Source organism: Phragmites australis, chromosome 9 (assembly GCF_958298935.1).
Source record: "Phragmites australis chromosome 9, lpPhrAust1.1, whole genome shotgun sequence".
Classification (NCBI taxonomy): Eukaryota; Viridiplantae; Streptophyta; class Magnoliopsida; order Poales; family Poaceae; genus Phragmites; species Phragmites australis.
Window position 1 is genome coordinate 4,308,857 of NC_084929.1, and position 19,567 is coordinate 4,328,423.

At 43.1% G+C, this 19,567-nt stretch overlaps 2 protein-coding genes across 4 annotated transcripts; both read left to right on the forward strand.

Annotated features, from left to right (window-relative positions):
- The first annotated feature begins 514 nt into the window (after positions 1–514).
- On the forward strand, positions 515–12,033 carry LOC133928470 (kinesin-like protein KIN-13A). The gene is given in 13 exon segments (XM_062374806.1): positions 515–974; positions 2,045–2,278; positions 2,479–2,652; positions 2,739–2,843; positions 6,757–6,834; positions 8,142–8,223; positions 8,633–8,795; positions 9,475–9,810; positions 9,925–10,143; positions 10,252–10,873; positions 10,954–11,019; positions 11,387–11,471; positions 11,474–12,033. Coding segments are annotated over 13 exon segments (2,412 nt in total). The 5' UTR covers positions 515–806; the 3' UTR covers positions 11,554–12,033.
- A 1,621-nt stretch (positions 12,034–13,654) lies between these two features.
- Positions 13,655–18,762, forward strand: LOC133928471 (serine/threonine-protein phosphatase PP1-like). 3 transcript variants are annotated; one of them, XM_062374808.1, is made up of 5 exons: positions 13,655–13,932; positions 16,080–16,639; positions 16,737–16,928; positions 18,205–18,255; positions 18,344–18,762. In XM_062374808.1, the coding sequence occupies exons 1-4, from the start codon at positions 13,731–13,733 to the stop codon at positions 18,235–18,237; spliced, it is 987 nt and encodes a 328-aa protein (XP_062230792.1). In that variant the 5' UTR covers positions 13,655–13,730; the 3' UTR covers positions 18,238–18,255; positions 18,344–18,762. The 3 variants fall into 3 exon arrangements, 2 of the variants coding, with proteins under 2 accessions (XP_062230792.1, XP_062230793.1); XR_009911449.1 differs by having other exon boundaries at positions 13,656–13,932; positions 17,948–18,255; XM_062374809.1 differs by lacking the exon at positions 18,344–18,762 and having other exon boundaries at positions 13,656–13,932; positions 17,948–18,271.
- The last annotated feature ends 805 nt before the right edge of the window (positions 18,763–19,567 follow it).

A 19,567-nucleotide genomic window follows, 5' to 3' on the forward strand; every position in this document is an offset into this window, starting at 1 on the left:
TGCTAGACCACTTGATGGTGCGTATCTACCGCCATCCCACTAGATATCATAGTATTATCTACTAATGACACACAACATCTTGAGATAAAAAAACACAAGCCGGCCATCCTCCTTGCCCAAACGGCCAAACGCACAAACAATCCATGTCAAAACAAGATGAAAAAAAGATGAAACATTACCTTACCCAAAACATCACCTTTTCCTTTGCCTGCAAAAATGGATTTTTTTTTTCAAACAGCAAAGAAATTCCATTTTGAAGCTACCTTTTTCTCTCTCATTTAACACCTTCCTCCTCCTTTCGTGCATATATTTAACGTATTAAAATGTATTTATAAATCTATTTAATTTATAATATTATAAAATAATTTTTGAACACAAATATATTTAAGTTTTTTAAATTAAATATTTTAAAATCTATTTTTAGTTAATTTTTTTAAAATTTAACAAATATTTTTTAAAATCATATGCATTTATAACTGAGGAGAATAAAAAAGAGAGAGAAAAAAAAGACAGCCAGCCAGCCCAACTCTCTTCTCCTCCTCCGCCTTTCCCCAAGGCCCCAATCCCCATTCCCAATTCGCTCTTCAAATCCGGCGCCCGCATTCCCGAACCCCGCAGATCTAGGTTCCGCCGCCGCCGGATCCCCCGCCGCCCTTGACGCCTCGAGATTCCCGTGATCTCGCCACCAAGCCGCCAAGTTGGCGCCGCAGCGGAGGTCGCAGCGCCTCGCGGGCGGCGGCGCGGGCTCCGCCGCCGCCGCCGCCTCCGCCCAGCCGCCCGGGCAATCCGGCGCCGCGCAGGCCGCGATGGGGGACTCGGGCGACGCCGTCATGGCGCGGTGGCTGCAGTCTGCGGGGCTGCAGCACCTTGCGGCGTCCTCCGCCGCCCCCGCCGCCGGCGGCGACTACCGTGGTGGCATGGCCGGACTTGGGGGCGCCGGTGGGGGAGGCATGCTGCCGAGCCTGCTCATGCAGGTGAGGTTTCTCTTTCTCGGGATAAATGCTTGATCTAGTTCTGGGAATGCGGATCGCGAAGGTGGCGTCTTTGCTGCGTTCTAGTGTCGTGCGTTCCGGATCGGGTCGCTGTCGAAATGAACCGTTTGAATCTCGCGATTCGCGTTAGGGTTGGTGGTCTCTCTGGAATCAATCAGATTAAGCTTGGTTTGGCGTAGAGTTGGTTTGTCTTCAAGCATTTTACGGCTGATTAATGGTGAATGGTGCTCAGTTGCCAGACATACATGCTTTACAGAGAGGACCAGCACGCTCCTGAGATGCCCACATTGATTGATGGACAAACCCGCATTTTAAATTGGGAGCTAGCTGCCCATCTTTTGTTACATTCGACTCCAACATTCAGTGCATATGCAATGCATGAAGGTTGATAGTTTTACATTGAGAGTGGAGATGCCATTGTTGAAATGGAATGGAGGAATGAATCATTGTTCTGTATAGTTCATTCAGGCGGCGTGTTGATAGTTGATTTCCATTTCTTAGGTAATGCCTCTGAAATTCATGCTCCTATTGGAAAAATGATTTGAAAAATAATAAGGGACAAATTTTGAAACATGTGTCTGTGTTTTTTATATTAGGAATAACAGGTGCTGTTTTCTTAAATCTCTGCAGAAGGCAATTTGTACTGACTGAGTGACTGATCCAAGAAATGTTCATTGGACTTATTGGAACCAACCATGTATGTTGTCATCGAACTTCCATTTTGGTCCTAGTGGAAGTTCTGACATCTAGAAACCCTGCTAACTTGAACGAAATCTGAATTGTTGTAATGCAAATGTGCGCCAAGTTAAAACTATAAAGTAAACTCTAATAGATATACATATATCTGATGTGCCTTATTTACTCCTTGTTTGTCATGTGTTATAATTCTTCTGTTTTCTACTAATGCTGTTTGCTTCAAGTATTGCATGCCACTACTTAAAAGTTAAAAGTGTTATGCTTTTTCTAGTGATAGGACTTTTACATATGCATATATGCTGTTAACATGTGCCATTGCATAGCTGATGATCACTATTACTATTATTATTTGATAGGGCTATGGGCCACAATCGATTGAAGAGAAACAGAGGCTTTATACACTACTAAGAAGCCTGAATATTAATGGAGAGTCTGCACCCGCATCAATCTCTGAGCCCTACACGCCAACGGCTCAAAGCTTTGGTGGTGGGAACACCGTAGAGGGGTTTTATTCACCCGAACTTAGAGGTGAGCTTGGAGCTGGCCTTTTGGACCTTCATGCTATGGATGACACTGAGCTTCTGTCTGAGGTATGCCACGAAAATATGTGTGAAACAATCCTATAATTTCTTCTCATTTCTATGATTTTTGTTGTTCTGCACAATCAAGATGTTACCGTATGCTGCATGTTATAGGATCAATGCACACAATTGGTGTTTCATATTGATTCATCGGTGTGAAGTGTCTTAATGCAGTCTATCTAACGCTTATTATTTTTTCCTTTTGGCAGGATGTAGTTTCAGAACCATTTGAGCCTTCGCCCTTTATGCCAAAGGAAATTGATGACGATGAGGATGATCTGATATCAGGGAGCCAGCAAGTCCCAGCAGATAACTATGGTGCAGTGACCAGTGAAAAAGAGAGCACTGCCAGAGAAAATAATGTAGCAAAGATTAAAGTAGTGGTATGTTAATCTCGCTCAAGTCACTGGTACGTTTGTGCTAATTGATTAACACTTAGCATACATGACTTAGTAAATGACACATTCAGGTAAGGAAGAGACCTCTTAACAGAAAGGAGCTATCTCGAAAGGAAGATGACATCATAACTGTGCATGATTCATCATCTTTGACAGTTTATGAGCCTAAGCTAAAGGTATCTACTGCTCATCTTCAGGAAATTTTGTTATGCTTCAATGCTTGTATTATTGGTTGTGAAGTTACAATCGTTTGTTTAGTTTTTTTGTTACTTACGTGGTTATGGAAATCAACTCATTTCATGCTTAAATGTATATTTGTGCATTAGACGGTCAACATAGGAAAAGATACTCCTTTCACTCTTTGATGGTTTTACTTGATGACTACTATACTGTGTACTAAACAGTGTACTCATGTGCTTAATCTGTTACTTTTTTGGTGGCAGTCAGATTCAACTTTGTATCTGTTATATGGGGCCGAATGTATGGCCGCCGCAACAGAAGTGGTTAGGATCAGGGCTTAATGCCGTAGTTAGTTGCTTGCCATTAGGTAATTTCGAATTATTTAGTAGATAAGTTCAGGTTGTTAGGCAGGGTTTAGTTGGTTGTTGAGAATCAAGAGATTGTTTAGATTGTGGTGACCGGCTCTCTTTAAAAGGGGATGGCACATGAGATGAATAAGGCAAGAAAGAATTGGGTTAATTCCTATCCCCTTCCCCTTCTCAGTTCCATCTACGCCGCCTCCGGGGAGACGAGGCTGCCAAGGCCTTGCCTTCCCGTTGAGCGAACACCTCTCTTTAAAAGGCCCCCAGAAGTCCCAACCGAGGGGGAGAAAGAAAATTTGTTGAAGATCCTTGGGCAGAAGTTGCTAAGATAAGCTTGATCAAAGTTTTCACGCTTGGTTTTCTACAGGCAAATGATATCACAGGAGCTTTCATCAATTTTGGATCTAATACCGTTCCGTTTCGGCTGATCTACAACTCTTCATGTTCTGATCATCTGCGCCATGTTCGTGCTGTCCTCAGTACCCTGCGCGCCAACCAACTCTTCGTCAACCGTTCAAAGTGCTCTTTTGGTGAGCCATCGGTCACATATCTGGGGCACATGATTTCGGTCGACGGTCTAGCGATGGATGCCAGCAAGGTGCAGTCGGTGATCGACTGGCCGACACCAAAGTCGCCACGGGCACTTAGGGGGTCCCTCGGGCTAGCAGGCTACTACAAGAAATTCATCCAGAATTTCGGCGCGATCGTGGCGCCACTGACGCAGCTCCTCAAGAAAGAAAGGTTCAGCTGGCAGTCTCAGGCGGATGACGCGTTTCGGGTTCACAAAAGTGCCCTCATGACGGCACCAGTCTTAACCTTGTCGGACTTCTCGCGACCGTTCACGGTCGAGTGCGACGCGTCGGGGTCGGGGTTCGACGCGGTGCTCCACCAAGGCTGCGAGCCAATCACAAACTTCAGTCGCGCCATCGCACCACGACATTGCGCATTGGCGGCTTACGAGCGCGAACTCATAGGTCTGGTACAAGCAGTCCGGCATTGGCGGTCGTATCTCTGGGGGCGCCAATTTGTTGTCAAGACAGATCACTATAGTCTTAAGTTCCTGCTAGATCAGCTATTGGCAACAATTCCTCAACACCACTGGGTCAGCAAGTTGCTAGGATTCGATTTCACGGCCGATACAAACCAGTGCGTCTCAACCAAGCTGCTGATGCACTCTCTCGCCGTGACGAGGATACCCATGTCCTTCTGGCGATCTCGGCGCCTAGTTTCAACATCATGGCTGAACTCAAAACGGCAGTAGCCCGGGATCTGGCCGTAACCAAGGTGCGGGAATAGATTTCAGCCGGCGAGCTGGGGCCGCAGTGGGAGCTAAAGGACGGGCTTGTCACCTTCAACCGCCAGGTGTATGTGCCAGCGTCCTCACCTTGGCTCCCGACGCTGATCGCCGCAACCCATGAGGAGGGTCACGAAGGAATCTAGAAGACATTGCATAGGTTCCATCGGGATTTTCACACACCGAATGCTCGCGTAGCGGTACAAGAGCATATTAAGGAATGCGTCACATGCCAGCGCAATAAGACTGATCGGCTCCACCCCGCTGGACTTTTGCTTCCTCGTCCCGTGCTGTCTTAAGTTTGGGTGGATATTGCGCTTGACTTCATTGAAGGGTTGCCAAAGGTAGGAGGCAAATCGGTGATTCTCACAGTAGTGGACAGGCTGTCCAAGTATGCACATTTTATCCCTCTCGCGCACCCCTACTCTGCTGAATCGGTGGCGGCAGCTTTCTTCACTTAAATTGTACGTTTGCACGTTATGCCGGTCTCCATTGTATCGGACCGCGACATGGCGTTCACGTCTACTTTCTGGTAGGTTATGTTCCGCACCATGGGGACCAAGCTGAAAATGAGCACGACCTTTCATCCTCAGTCGAACGGTCAATCGGAGGCTGTCAATAAGGTCATCACAATGTATCTTCGTTGCTTCACTGGCAATCGTCCATGCAATTGGGTTCGATGGCTGCCCTGGGCCGAGTTCATCTACAACTCTTCCTATCACACTGCTCTATGGGACACGCCATTCCGCGTGGTGTATGGGTGTGATCCGCCATCACTACGTTCCTATGAGGCTGGGGACTGCAGAGTGCCTGCCATAGCACAGTCCATGGAGGCATGAGATGAATTCCTTGCAGAGGTGCGGCACCGACTGGAGCAGGCTCAGTCCTTTGCAAAGAAGGCCTACGATAGGCACCACAGTGAGCAGTCCTTCATGGTAGGCGACTGGGTTTGGCTCGGACTACGCCACCGAGCGCCGGCGTCTCTACAGCAAGAAACCAAAGGGAAGTTCCATCCAGGTTCTTTGGACCATATCAGATCATCGCTGTCATCAACGAGGCCGCTTTCCGTTTGGACCTGCCGCCAGGGAGTCGCCGTCACAATGTGTTACACATCGAGCTACTGAAGAAATTGTGGGCACGCTGCCGACTACTCCACCTCCTCTGCCTCCAACTCACAATGGCACGGCCCTTCCTACTCCGGAGAAGGCATTGAAGGTGCGCCTTGCCAGGGGGTGCGTCAAGTGCTGATTAAATGGCTTGGTCAGCCAGATTCATCGGCGTCATGTTCCGACCTCGACAAGTTCCAGCACATCTATCTTGCTTTCCAGCTCGCGGACGAGCTGCTCGTCGAGAGGGGGGGGGGGGGATGTTATGTGGGGCGGAACGTATGGCCGTCGCAACATAAGTGGTTAGGATCAGGGCTTAATGCTGTAGTTAGTTGCTTGCCATTAGGTAATTTCGAATTATTTAGCAAATAAGTTCAGGTTGTTAGGTAGGATTTTGTTGGTTGCTGAGAATCAAGAGATTGTTTAAATTGTGGAGACCGGCTCTCTTTAAAAGGGGACGGCACATGAGATGAATAAGGCAAGAAAGAATTGGGTTAATTCCTATCCCCTTCCCCTTCTCAGTTCCATCTACGCCGCCTCCGGGGAGACGAGGCTGCCAAGGCCTTGCCTTCCCGTTGAGCGAACGCCTCCCGAGCCAGTCTGTAACAATATCAAAAACTGAAATACCGACAACTCTTTTTTCCATGCCAACTGTGCTAGATGGCTACCACATGGATACTTGGTAGACATGTAGCTTTCCAGTGATGTGAGTATACATCTGTGATGAGACCTGCTTGTTCCTTGTAATGAGCAGGAAGAGTTTGACATCATTTTGGTGTGGTATGTTCTATGTAATGGTAACTTGAATGTCTCCCTGTGTCTTTTATATGTGATTAACATGTTGGGCATAACGTTGACGCTCCACATTCCTTAGCACATGGAAATGAACACACATTGCAAACCTCAGGTGCTTAAGATAATTATTCAGAAGGGCTTATAGGCTTATTGCTACAAAGCATTGGAGCTAACTGAATCCTGCTGGTTATCTTGTTTATTAGCTATATATACATTTTGCAATATAGTTTATAAAATCTTTCTGAAATGGCTGTAGGGTAAACACGAATTCATAATATCAAAGATTTGAAGTGTTTCTTCGAACTTTTTTCCTAGTTCCTGTTGTCTACTAACATGTTCTTTCCACTGGAAGGTGGACTTGACAGCTTATGTTGAGAAGCATGAATTTTGTTTTGATGCTGTCCTGGATGAGCATGTTTCTAATGACGAGGTATTGCTGTTTCTTTTGTTCGTCCAATTTATTTATTTTCTCGAACACGCAAGAGGGCTGCATGTCATTTCATTGAATAAGAAGAGAAACAAAGTACAACATAAACCACAAAAAATTAAAAAGACACAAAGAAAACACAACTGATCTGAAACAAAAAGAGAGCAAATGCGCCTAAAAAAAGAACGACCAAGTAAGCACTAAGCAAAGAAACCTAGAACCCAGCTAACAGGACTTGAAGTTCCTTAGCTCCATCAGCACACCAAAGTGCTCCTTGCTCGGTTCGTCCAAGTTATAGTACTTGATTATTTGGAAAATTGGTTTTGTGGCGCTCCGAAAATACATAACCACTAGTTATGGAAATGATCGATTTATATTCAGTCTCAGCTTCTCCCTGTTGTGAACTTGGTTATGTGAGGAATATGCTGTGACTATTACTCTGTTAATGGTCATGTCCAATAATTTGAATTTTCATCGAGAGAAGATTACAAGTTCGACTAATAAATTTCAAGGATGGATTCCTTTGTTTGAACTGACAAAGTAGTAAAACCTATTTTTCATCAACCTGACTGCAATTTCTTTTTATATTGTTAAGGATCGCACCAGTGCACCTGCCACTTCTCATAAGCCATGGATATAGATAGAGAAGAATAATTCTGAGCTCGTCATAAGAAATGGCTGAACGATCCTTAAGTTGAGGGAGTCTTTATGCTCCATTGTTGAAGCAGGTGACATGCTTGTAGTGCTCACACCTTCTACTCTCCAAAGTGCTCTCCCATGTGCATGTTGGTGTGCCTCTTAAGCTGCATTTTTCTTTTCTGAAATCTGAACAACCCCCTGTAGTTCTCCAGCTTAGCAGATGCCTCAGCTTGATGCCCAAGTATGCTTCTTCATCGATGAAAGGCCTGTGTGCTTAAGTTACTTGCTCAACAACCAACACGGAGTTTACACTCACTGGTGTTGTAATCATAAGTGTGCCTTGGCCCATCATTACTAATGTTTACACTCACTCACTGGCATGCTTATCTACTTAGCAGCTGATCACTAGCTCTCTTTAGTTAATTGTGAGCAAATTGGTTTGTGTCACGATTCACTAACCACTATGATATTCTGTGTTACTGCATTTTCCTCATCCAACTTTATAATGACAATAAGCTGATGCTGAATTGGGAACCCCAGTTTTGAGATTACATGGTTTTGTTCATAGGATCAGTTTTCTTGGCATTGACTTTTCTCCGTTATCGTGAATACTGTATATTCCCAACGATCATCAATAATTTACTGTTTACCTTTTGGGATTTTCTGGACAGGTGTACCGTGAGACAGTTGAGCCCATAATTCCAATTATATTTCAGAGAACGAAAGCAACATGTTTTGCTTATGGCCAAACAGGTTAGATAGTACATTCTGTTACTATAGGTTTATAGCAAGTTTACCATTATATTGCATTGTTTATGCATAAGTGAATAGTGGTTTCTGATAGTTTCTGTTGAACACGTCATTAGCATATTGGAACTCATCTATCATTAGCATATTGCAAACTTTCTAAAGTCTTGTTTACCTTAATGCTCTATATGCTTGTGCAAATAACTAGTCACGAACTCCCCAAGTTCAGTCCTCATAAAACACTATGAGAGAAAAAAAATCATCCTTAACTAATATCCCTTTGTCGATTCTTGTATTATATTTCTGATGTGGTAAATTGAAACATCTTAGGTAGTAACTCATTCCATTTCAAGATTACCCTTCTAGATTGTCTCTACCTTCCCTTTTATGTCTTATCATCTTAATTCATGAGCAGGCAGTGGCAAGACATATACAATGCAGCCTTTGCCTCTGAGAGCTGCGCAGGACATGGTTCGTCTTTTGCAACAACCTGTCTATCGGAATCAAAATTTCAAGTTGTGGCTTAGCTACTTTGAGATATATGGTGGGAAGCTTTTTGATCTTCTATCTGACAGAAGGTTGGCTGTTGCATTTTCCTTTTATGTGGTTACCTCACACATAGTAAAACATTTCAAAATGGCATACCTTTTCGTCAGATTTTCTGATATAACACAACCTTTTGTTCATGTTTTTGATGTATCGAGTACCACCATGTATACATTCTATTTCTTTCCCTTTATTTTCTGGGTTGGGTGCTAATGTGCTTGCGCATGTTTGTGCCTGTCTTTCTTCTTGTTCACAATCTCTGGTAGGAGTTTTGAAGCATGTGCTGTACTTTGAGTTATCTATTCTTCATTAAAAACTAGTCTTTTGTCAGTCTTCAGCCACAATTTGTTTGGATGACAAATTCATATTTTGGCATACTTAGTCAAATGTTGCTTGATGCTTTGATTTGTAAAATGGCATCTTTGTAGGTTTAACAAAGCATAATTAAAGCTCCCTTTGATGTATCCCAAATGTTTGATGTATCCCACATGTTTCATCAATTAATGAAAGTAATTTTTCATGTCTGAAACAATGGCACTACCTTTTGGGTTTTGAGAATTTAACATCAAAAACCACATTTGTTCTGAAGTTTAGGCCATTACAGGTAGGATTTGCTGTTGCCTTGTGGAAACTTGTGCCTGTGACTCAATTTAGGGTCAATTTATTTGAATTATTTTACTTGAACTGAAATTTATATCCTTTCTTTTCTAGGCAACTACTAATGAGGGAAGATGGCAAGAAACAAGTTTGCATTGTAGGTCTACAGGAATTTGAGGTTTCTGATGTCCAGATTGTCAAGGAATATATTGAGAGAGGAAATGCAGCGAGGAGCACAGGGTCAACAGGGGCCAATGAAGAATCATCAAGGTCGCATGCTATTCTGCAACTGGCTGTGAAGAAGCACATCATAGTAACTGATACCAGGAGACAGAGAGATCGCGATGCTAATGAATCTAAAAATACAAAGGCTGTGGGAAAAATATCATTTATTGATCTTGCTGGAAGTGAGCGTGGTGCTGATACGACAGACAATGATAGGCAGACAAGGTGTTGCTTTTGTCTCTGTAGATTTGTGCCGATATGTTGATCTCTCAAGCTCGTTTGCCATCTAATTATTATTGTCTCTTATATTTTCTAACTATCAACTTGTTATCATATTAGGATTGAGGGAGCAGAGATAAATAAGAGTCTGTTGGCTCTCAAGGAATGCATTCGAGCTCTTGACAATGATCAGATACACATTCCTTTCAGAGGAAGCAAGCTTACAGAGGTTCTTCGTGACTCATTTGTTGGTAACTCTAGGACGGTGATGATTTCTTGCATTTCTCCAAATGCTGGTTCATGTGAACACACACTAAATACCTTGAGATATGCTGATAGGTAACAATATAAAACATACTTTATGATATGCAATTGATATACACGTTTCAATCATTTAGAAATGCTTCTGCCTGTCATTAACTCAGTAAATTGCTGATTAATTAACAGGGTCAAAAGTCTTTCAAAGGGTGGAAACACAAGAAAGGAGCAGTCCACAGGATCAACTACAGCATCTAGCAGGGAAGCTTTGTCAGCTCCATCATATCCTTTATCTGCTGAAGCGGAAGAAATCCCTAACCAGATTCAAGAGAAGAGACCGGTTGATACTTATAGGAAGGGCGCTGAAAATTTTACCTCCAACTCTTCTGTGGAGCCTGACAGAAATTCCTTTAGTACGATTCCAAGTTATTCTAATAGAGGGAGAGAAGAAAATGGTGCAGCATCTGGTTTCAGTGACAGGGAGAGGTTCGATTTGAAGTCCAGCCAAACTACTTACACTAGTAAAGCACAGTTTGTTCAGAATTCAGCAAACACACAAGAAGAGGAGAAAGTCACAAAAGTCTCACCTCCTCGCAGAAAGGCTTATAGAGAAGACAAATCTGAAAGGCAGAGCAACTACACAAAAAGGGATAATGGGCCTGAGATAGGCCGGGCTGGGTATAAGGTGCAGCAGGCGAAGCAGCTGCAACAGCAGCAAAGGCCACCATCTGCTTCAGCTTCACAGGCTTCATCGAGGCAATCTGAAAAGGAAAGTTCCTGTGATGATGTGGAAATCGACGCAATTCTTGAGGTAAAAAATAAGTCATGAATAGTATTGTGTTATTTGATCCTGAATGGATTTGTGGTGTTAAACTTTCTTCCGTATGTTAGGAAGAGGAGGCCCTCATTGCAGCTCACAGGAAGGAAATCGAGAATACTATGGAGATCGTGCGTGAAGTAAGTTCTACTTAATCTACTGAATAATATTTTACCTCATGTTCTTAGATGGACAACTATGCGTGCTAAATCATCTGATGTCCTAGGATGAAATGTTAGCTTATCTAGTACACATATGTCCAATGATCATAAGGAGGGAACTAATTTTTTTTGCAGAACTAACATTAAGCAGCCCATTTGTTGTAAATGAACAGCTTTTCTTTTTAATGACAGGGAACTATTTTTTTTAATTTTTTTTACCATGTAGGTTTCTAATTTTCTAATTTATTCTTTGGTTGGAAGATAGCTGGTTGAGAATACTGGTAGTTTACATTATTATTATTATTTCTTACCATGCTGCTTAAACATGTGTATTGTTTAATCTCAGGAGATGAACCTTTTGGCAGAAGTTGACCAACCAGGTAGCCTTATTGACAATTACGTGACACAACTGAGCTTTCTGCTGTCACGTAAGGCTGCAGGCTTGGTCAGCCTCCAAGCACGCTTGGCACGGTTCCAGCACCGCCTCAAAGAGCAAGAGATCCTAAGCCGTAAGAAATCATCCAGATAGTTTGATCATCAGTGACTTTGGCCCTTCGCCTGGTCTTTTGATTGAGCTCAACCGTGGTCCATTAGAGGTTTTCCTCTTGTGCGCACCTGTAATGTTGTATCAAAGCAAGGTGCTGAAAGAAGACACGAGTAGCTCAGGGCGGGGTGGGACACCGGGTTGGTATCATCCGGACACTTGGTTTATCAGGTTTGATCACCAGTTTGCTAATAGTCCTTTCTACAATGGGGCTGCTTGGGCGTGTTTTTTTGGCAATGCATGACTTGCCCTCTTTGCCTTTTTTCTTTTGTACGAGAAGTGACTGTTGTATGCAGATATCAGTGGGTTGATTTTGGCGGTGGCACTTTTATGAACATAGATACATTGTTGTTGTATATCCAATACTGATATTGTTTGTATTGGAAAAGGAAAGGGTGTGTATGATGGACTTGTATTTATTTAATCCTCATTTGAGTCGGTTTACATGATCCGAATGATCCACTGAGTGTGCATGGCTGGATGCAAGTTCATTTTCAGCTTTTATTGTAACGAATGCTTTAATTTGCATCAGGATTTGTACATGACGGTTGGAAACATGAGCATTTTTTAACCCTGCCTGCTACATAATAGTTTGCTATTAGCTCGATTCATTATTTGAAGCTACTTGTTTGTGCATATCTGATAGAGGTAGAATAGGATATGCATTTGAAGCTTCAGCTCTAACGGATTCTCAAGCTCAATTGATTTTTCTTCGACTCCAGCTCGAAATCAAATTGAAACCTGCGAACCTTGAGATTTTCTTGTAGTCTGCTTTTAAGTCTCAATTGCATTTGCAAGTGTTTTGGTTTCCAATCATGCTTCACTGAAGAACATGACGGCATATGTATTTGTTCTCAATCATTGCTTCATCTTGCTACCAAGTGGGATGGTGGGAGGCGATCACAGGAGGTGGCAGTCAGCGGAGGGTAGGGTGAGGCAAGGGCGTCATGGTGAAGTGTTAGGGGCAGGTGGGGAGGAGGCAATGTGGCGTGAGAAGGTGGCGAGGGCACCGTCGCCCTTTGATGGTAGAAGGAGAGGGACTACACGAGGAAGACGAAGATAGTGGGGAGCTCATAGGGTGTTCGACTTATGGAGGCACTTATAGCTTTTAGCAGCATAAAAACACATGGCCATTTGCAAATCCATCTCTTTTTTTATGATTATAAGGTGACATACATGCACATACACCACTCAGGCACAAATCCATATCTTTTGTTGGCAATTAGTTTTCTAATCCCATTAGCAATCTATGACAGTCGGTGGTAAAACTACAGTGATTTAAAGGTAGCGTGATAAAGTTGCAATAATGTGGCAGAAGATTGCATGATCTAGGGGCATATGAAACAATTTAATCATGTTAAAAGTTGGAAACTTTTTACTAGAAACTTCATGAAATTCCTATATTGGAAGCACGACCTAGAAATCATAAGCGACAATTACATAGGTAGACAATACGAGAAAAAAAATACAAACACACATTAAAATATACATTCTCTGGATATTTCTCCTATACCAGATACATACATACATAGGCATCACAAAATTAAAGTCATGTTTAGATGGTGCCCGTGCTAGTCCCACCAAACCATCGGCACCCAAAAAGTTGGCGGACCATTTGGCCACCGACGATTCGCTCGCGCGTTGGCGTGGAAATGAATTGGGAGAGCCAACGGAGACTAAGTGAGCCAATAATAAAAAAACTCGACTGATCTAGAAGGAACTAGATGGTATTATATTAAAAAAAAATAGACATTCAAATTTGAGTTGAAGAGAATTTGAAATTGGATGGTGGAGGTGTACACCCATATCTCCCACCAACTTAGCTAGACTCAGTTTATGGTGAGCCAATAATTAATGTTCATCCAAACGAGTACTCATGAACTCAATTAACGCCATTTTTTTGGCAGGACAGCTCCAGGCTTCGATCCAAACGAGCCCTAAAAGACAAACTGTGGGAGAAAGAGCCGTCCAGTTTATCAACGGCCGTCCATCCTAAAACAAACGGCGGATCCTCCTTCACGCGCTTTTGAACGCTTCAACTTTAACGATTTGTTCGGTTCGTCGTCGACAACCTTCATTTCCACCCCCCCCCCCCCTCTCTCTCTTCCGTCGTCGCCGTCGCCGGCTAGGAGGTGGGGAACTGAGGATGATGATGACGCGAGCCCCGATGGGGTCGATGGAGGGCGCGGCAGTGGACGAGGTGGTGCGGCGGCTGGTGGAGGGTGGCCGCGGCGGGCGGCAGGTGCAGCTGTCGGAGGCGGAGATCCGGCAGCTGTGCGTCGAGGGAAAGCGGGTGCTTCTCTCCCAGCCAAACCTCCTCCGAATCCACGCCCCCGTCAAGATCTGTGGTAATCATCGTGCTGTATATCTAGGCGTTGCCGCTCCGACTGCCGCCTAATTCCTTTCCCTTTTAGTTTGGATGCGTAATTGCTTCGTTCCTTGGGGTCGTGGTTGCTTCGATGCGGATGGGGAAGGATAATTCCCTCGTGCTATTTTGGTGTCGTGGAGAAGTGTTTAATCATGGTGAGATTTTGTCACATTTTGGTCCAGGATTACTGCTCTATTGGGGATAAACGTGTTGTTTAGATGGAAAATTGCTCACTTTTGTAGCATCCATAGTGTTGATTAGTGCCAGGCTTGGCTTAGTTGCATTTTTGTTAGCGTTATGTTTGGAGATAGGTACTCCATACTCTCATTCTTTTGACTGTTGGTGTTGTATATAATGCGATAAGAAAAGCATGGATACAATCCCACATATAATAATAAAACAACATGACAGCACATACTTATTGAACATGATCTCACAAAAATGTAGCAACAGATCAGAAGATAAGACACCATCCATCATGTATAACAATGAACTGAACAGCAAGTAGTTGAAACAAAATTGCTCTCAGATAGATCTTAACAGCTGACCCAGAAGGGCCAGAACAACTAAGGTTCTGCCCCCTAACTGTTCATCAGACACATCACAAATTGGACAAGAAACTGAGATCACGACCAGATGCAGAACCTGAAAAATGATTCTCTGAATTTACCAAATCTTCTTGGACAGAGTTGCTGTACAAGTTTTCAATTACTGAAAAGAAGAAAACAAGTTCCTGCAGAAACCGAAAGCTAACAGAGCAGCAGACTAACATGGCAAGAAATTGCGATTACTTAACCATCAAAATCTACTGCTCTTTTAGATATCACTCAAAGAATAAAGCAGCAATAGTCCATGGATCAAGGCAAACAGGCAGTGTACTGAGAACAACAGTGTCCCAATCTTGGCATACTTGGATTGAGCAGAGAGGGACAAAAGACAACCTTCAGTATTGCCTATATCAATCAATCTATCAGAGAACTATACAGGTCCACATCTATTGTACTCAGATAATTAGCCCAATTTCAGTGTATTTGATCATCACCGAGCATTAAGCACATGCAACCATACTGTTTAGAACAAAAGAGGAGATAAAAACTCATAGAGACACTCGTTGAACCGAGCTGACGATCGAGGCTAGGCACGACTCGAAAGTCACAGACCTAGAAATCCAATCGCGCCGTTGCCGCCAGCGAGAAGGAGAATGGAGATACAAAGCCTCAACCACACTGCAATAACACGTGTGGGCGAGCCTCGGTGCCCACAGCTCCAACCACCACCAACACAGGAGCTCCACAACTCAATCACTCCAAGTGTCAAAGCACCAGAGCCAAGATCCGAGCTCCCTCGAGTCCAGCTCAAAGATGACAACCAAGAAGCCGAGAGAGATTAGTGGAGAACCAAGGGGAAAGAGAGTTTTTCTCTATTCTCACTAGGGAGATGGAGCCGGCCCTCAAATAGTTGCGACGTCGCCCTCCAGCCCCCACGACCCCCGGGGGAATCGGAGGGGCGTTTGCGTCGCCGCCACCCAACAGTCGCGACCAGCCCTCTCTCCCTTTCTCATTTTCCAGCTCAAAATCCCTATCTGAACGATGCCTCATTTGTGCCCACCATCGCATGGGCCCGGGCCTCGTTGAAGCAAATGGGTCAGCTGGTCCAGCTAAGAAAAAGGCCCAGAAAAATATTAAAATTCTTTTATTTCTCAACAGTTGGCACCATTTGTGGAGCCTGAGGGCATGGAAATGGTGGAATCATGACCGAATTGGCAGGCTTAGTGAGGTGTGGTCAGGTAGGATTGTAGGTCATAAGAGGATGCAATGGATGGCCGCGATAGTTATATCTGTTGCATTCGCTACAATCACTGATTTATCGAGTAGTAGTGGAGTGCTGTTCTCTGTTCTATCGGGTCCGCTTAGGATGATATATTACTCCTTGAAGAACTTTCTTTGCCAATTGCCTACAATTCTAGCTAATAACATTATCTGCCAATTATGCAATATCTGCTTTACTCCCATCATTTATACAGTATCCACCGAGAGGCAGAGCTCATTTTACCATGTATTTATTCTATAACTTATTTAACATCTATAGAGAAAATATGTCCGCCTTATGAATTGTGATGTCCTGCAGGTGATATCCATGGCCAGTTTGTTGACCTTCTGAGATTGTTTGATTTGGGTGGTTATCCTCCAGCGTCAACTTACGTATTCCTTGGAGACTATGTTGATAGAGGCAAACAGAGTTTGGAAACTATATGCTTGCTCCTGGCATACAAAATCAGGTACCCTGAAAAGATTTTCCTGTTAAGGGGGAACCATGAAGATGCAAAAATCAACAGAGTTTATGGTTTCTATGATGAATGTAAGAGGAGGTTCAATGTTCGACTGTGGAAGATATTCTCTGATTGCTTCAACTGCCTGCCGATTGCAGCACTCATTGATGACAAGATACTGTGCATGCATGGTGGTCTCTCACCTGAATTGAATAGTTTGGACCAAATAAAGGATATTGAGAGGCCTGCTGAGATTCCTGATTATGGCCTGCTGTGTGATTTGCTTTGGTCTGATCCTAGCCCCGATGGAGAAGGGTGGGGGGAGAGTGACAGAGGTGTTTCATGTACGTTCGGCGCAGATAAGCTTGTAGAGTTTTTGGAGAAGAATGATCTCGATCTTATATGCCGAGCTCATCAGGTTTGTGAAAATTTATCTTCTGCCTTGTTTTCTCAGCTATTTTGATCCTCTGTGATCTTAACCTGACAATGCTGGCATGCATAATGAATGTCCCTAGGTGGTTGAAGATGGTTACGAGTTCTTTGCGCAACGGAGATTAGTGACAATCTTCTCAGCTCCAAATTATTGTGGAGAATTTGATAATGTTGGTGCTCTATTGAGCATAGATGAAAGCCTAATGTGCTCATTTCAGATCCTGAAGCCAAGCGACACAGGTCCACCGCATGCAAGAAAACAAATTCCAAATAAGGTAAGTCAGCTAGCTTCATAAACGATAAATATTCTACTACAAATCTACAACTTGAATCGCTGGAGATCAAATGTTTATTTTACCATTACCATGTTAGCTAGAGTTTTAGAACTCATGCTTTCCTTAATCACGTAATGAAACAACATTCGAGAATCCAGCTATTAACTGGTGTCAAATTTGAATTCCCATGAAAGATGACACGCATAAGATCTATTCTGTTTTGCTGATTCTATCTACAAATTCTTGCAGAATCCAGTCACCAAGTAAAGTTTTCATGAAATTATAATTGCATCATGTCCAAAACTGTACGATGCATTTGAACGTTTGACACCATCATCCCATTGCTAATGCATATTCATAAGAAATCTTGGGGACAATTTTCTTCCTACCAAAAAATATGTAATAATCTGTTCTGCTCATACTAGACTAGAGGAGGGTGATGTAATTATGAGAAAATCCATTAAATCAATCTTTATTCACTTGTCTTTGGAATATATTGGCATTTGGCACATCCTATTACCAAACCAATTAACTCTTGAATAACCATGTGCTTATGCAAACCTAATGCATGAAGTCATAACCACTGTATTTATTCACTTGTCTCTTCAGTAGCTTTGTTTGGTCAGGGAACGACAGGGCTTACTAGTTTACGTTGAACTACCCTTCAAACAACCTAATATATCAACAATGGCTTATGTAATAATATCCAGAAGGTACAGCTCACTTCATTCTGATTAGCTCAGGGTTAGGTTATTGCACCAGTAGAGTTAGCATATGTTATCCCTTCCCACATTATCTATATGAATAAGTTAACCAGTGACCATCAAACAACTACATGTGAACTGCCCTAGGTGCAAAGTACAATTGGTTTACATTATATAATTTATCCTGAATAAACTATCACGGCACCAAATGAAGCACTTTATGCTACTTCTTTATATTCAAACCAAACTGTACTGTCAGAGGTATGAGTTGAAGGCAAGCTAACTGATCACATCACTTTGCCTTTCACTTTACAGCCATCAAGAGGGTGAAACGTTCGATCAGCGTCTAATTCTTTCAGTATCATTATCATCAATCAGCTCAAAGGGGCAAGGGGGTGATCTATTGTTTGGAATTTGATCCACCAGGGCATGGCATTGTGCATTCAATTTCAATCCCCTTGCTTACTTAACAAGCCGTTCTTAGCGTTAAGCCGTGCACCTTCTCATGTACAGCATTAAGTCGGATTCAGCACCATCTGTTCTGATTGTTCTTTCTTTTGCTGCTGGCACAGGGACTTGATTGGCAGCATGACTTCCACTTTTGATTTTTGCTAGTCTGTGACGTATGTTTTCCCCTTATCTTTGTGACTTGATGTTTGGTAAATCTTCTTCGAATTGTAATATTTAGTTTTTTTTTTCTCAAACATGCAGGAGAGCTGCTCGTATTAACATAGAAAGATAGTTCGAGTACAACACGCCCCATTTTGGTTTACATTACGCGCCACATACAAATTAAGAACGACCTCATAGGCTACTTTTGAGACTATGATCGACCCACAGCAAGCTGTGACAACCCTTTGGTGTTCGTTCGGTTGAAGCAGGACCTTGGACACCAAATCCGAACGTCCAGGTACTCCGAAAAGATGGTGCACCACGGAGATCCTGAATCCATCGGCGTCCCAACAGGGCCTCTTGGATTGTGCCGCTGTGTAATATGTAGTAGTTGGAGGAAAGGTCTGAACAAATGACTTGGTTACTTTATGCCATTCTTTCTACCTCCCTTTCATTTGTCTCTAGTGTGGAAGCGATGATTTTTATCTCATGTAAGGGAATAGTGGTTACCATGTTCAGTCCAACGACTTCGTTTTAACAATCTCTACTTATAAAACAATTGGTTTCCGTGTCATATCTTCTTTTATCCTTCTCATATCTAATAAAAACCCTTAAATAGCATGATGCCGCAATCAAATATGACGTCGCCGGAGACCCTCCCTGTTGCCAAGGCCCGGCAACCGAGACACCATGGACGGATGGACCCCGTTCGATGACAAAAGCTAAGAATAAGGCCCGTGGAGGAATGGATGAGGCTCTCGGCCATGGCGCCTCGCTTCAAAGACCATTATGCAATCAGACCGCTTGAGCCGGCCGGTTGTCTAGGAAACCGATGGATCGGGCGGTTTCTAAGGAACCAAACGGTTCTTGTTTGCAGATGACATGACGCCTGGGCTCGGGCATTTGGCAGGCACGACCCAATAAGCCCTAGTTCTTCCGGTGTTCGTGACAGTGTTTGTGTAATTTCTCCTCGATGACCCAAAGCTGGCAATGCAATTGAGGCCCACTTAAGACTTGGCCCAGACCGGCCCAATACTTGTCTTACAAGGGGTAAGACTATGTTTGGCAGTCGAGATTTATGTCGTATTTGGGGTGTGTAGGATAAATAAATCGGTTTAAATATCTATTTTCGATCTAAAATAAGAAAAAAGATGCTAAATGAAAGATCCTCAGACTCTGTTTAGCAGAGCTTCAGCTTTGAGATCCATACAAAATTTAGAGTTTGTAGGATAAAATAAAGTAATTTAAATATATGTTTTCAGATCAAAATAAAAACCAAATACCTAAACCAAAGATCCTAAATCTGCCCATAGCTACACCTCT

What these genes read in the sequence shown, in the direction of transcription:
- LOC133928471 (XM_062374808.1), top strand. Translation starts at nt 13,731, where the DNA reads ATGATGATGACGCGAGCCCCGATGGGGTCGATGGAGGGCGCGGCAGTG. An exon ending in TTATATGCCGAGCTCATCAG is followed by an intron (nt 16,640 to 16,736) that starts GTTTGTGAAAAT and finishes GAATGTCCCTAG; the next exon opens with GTGGTTGAAGATGGTTACGA. An exon ending in GAAAACAAATTCCAAATAAG is followed by an intron (nt 16,929 to 18,204) that starts GTAAGTCAGCTA and finishes CTGCTGGCACAG; the next exon opens with GGACTTGATTGGCAGCATGA.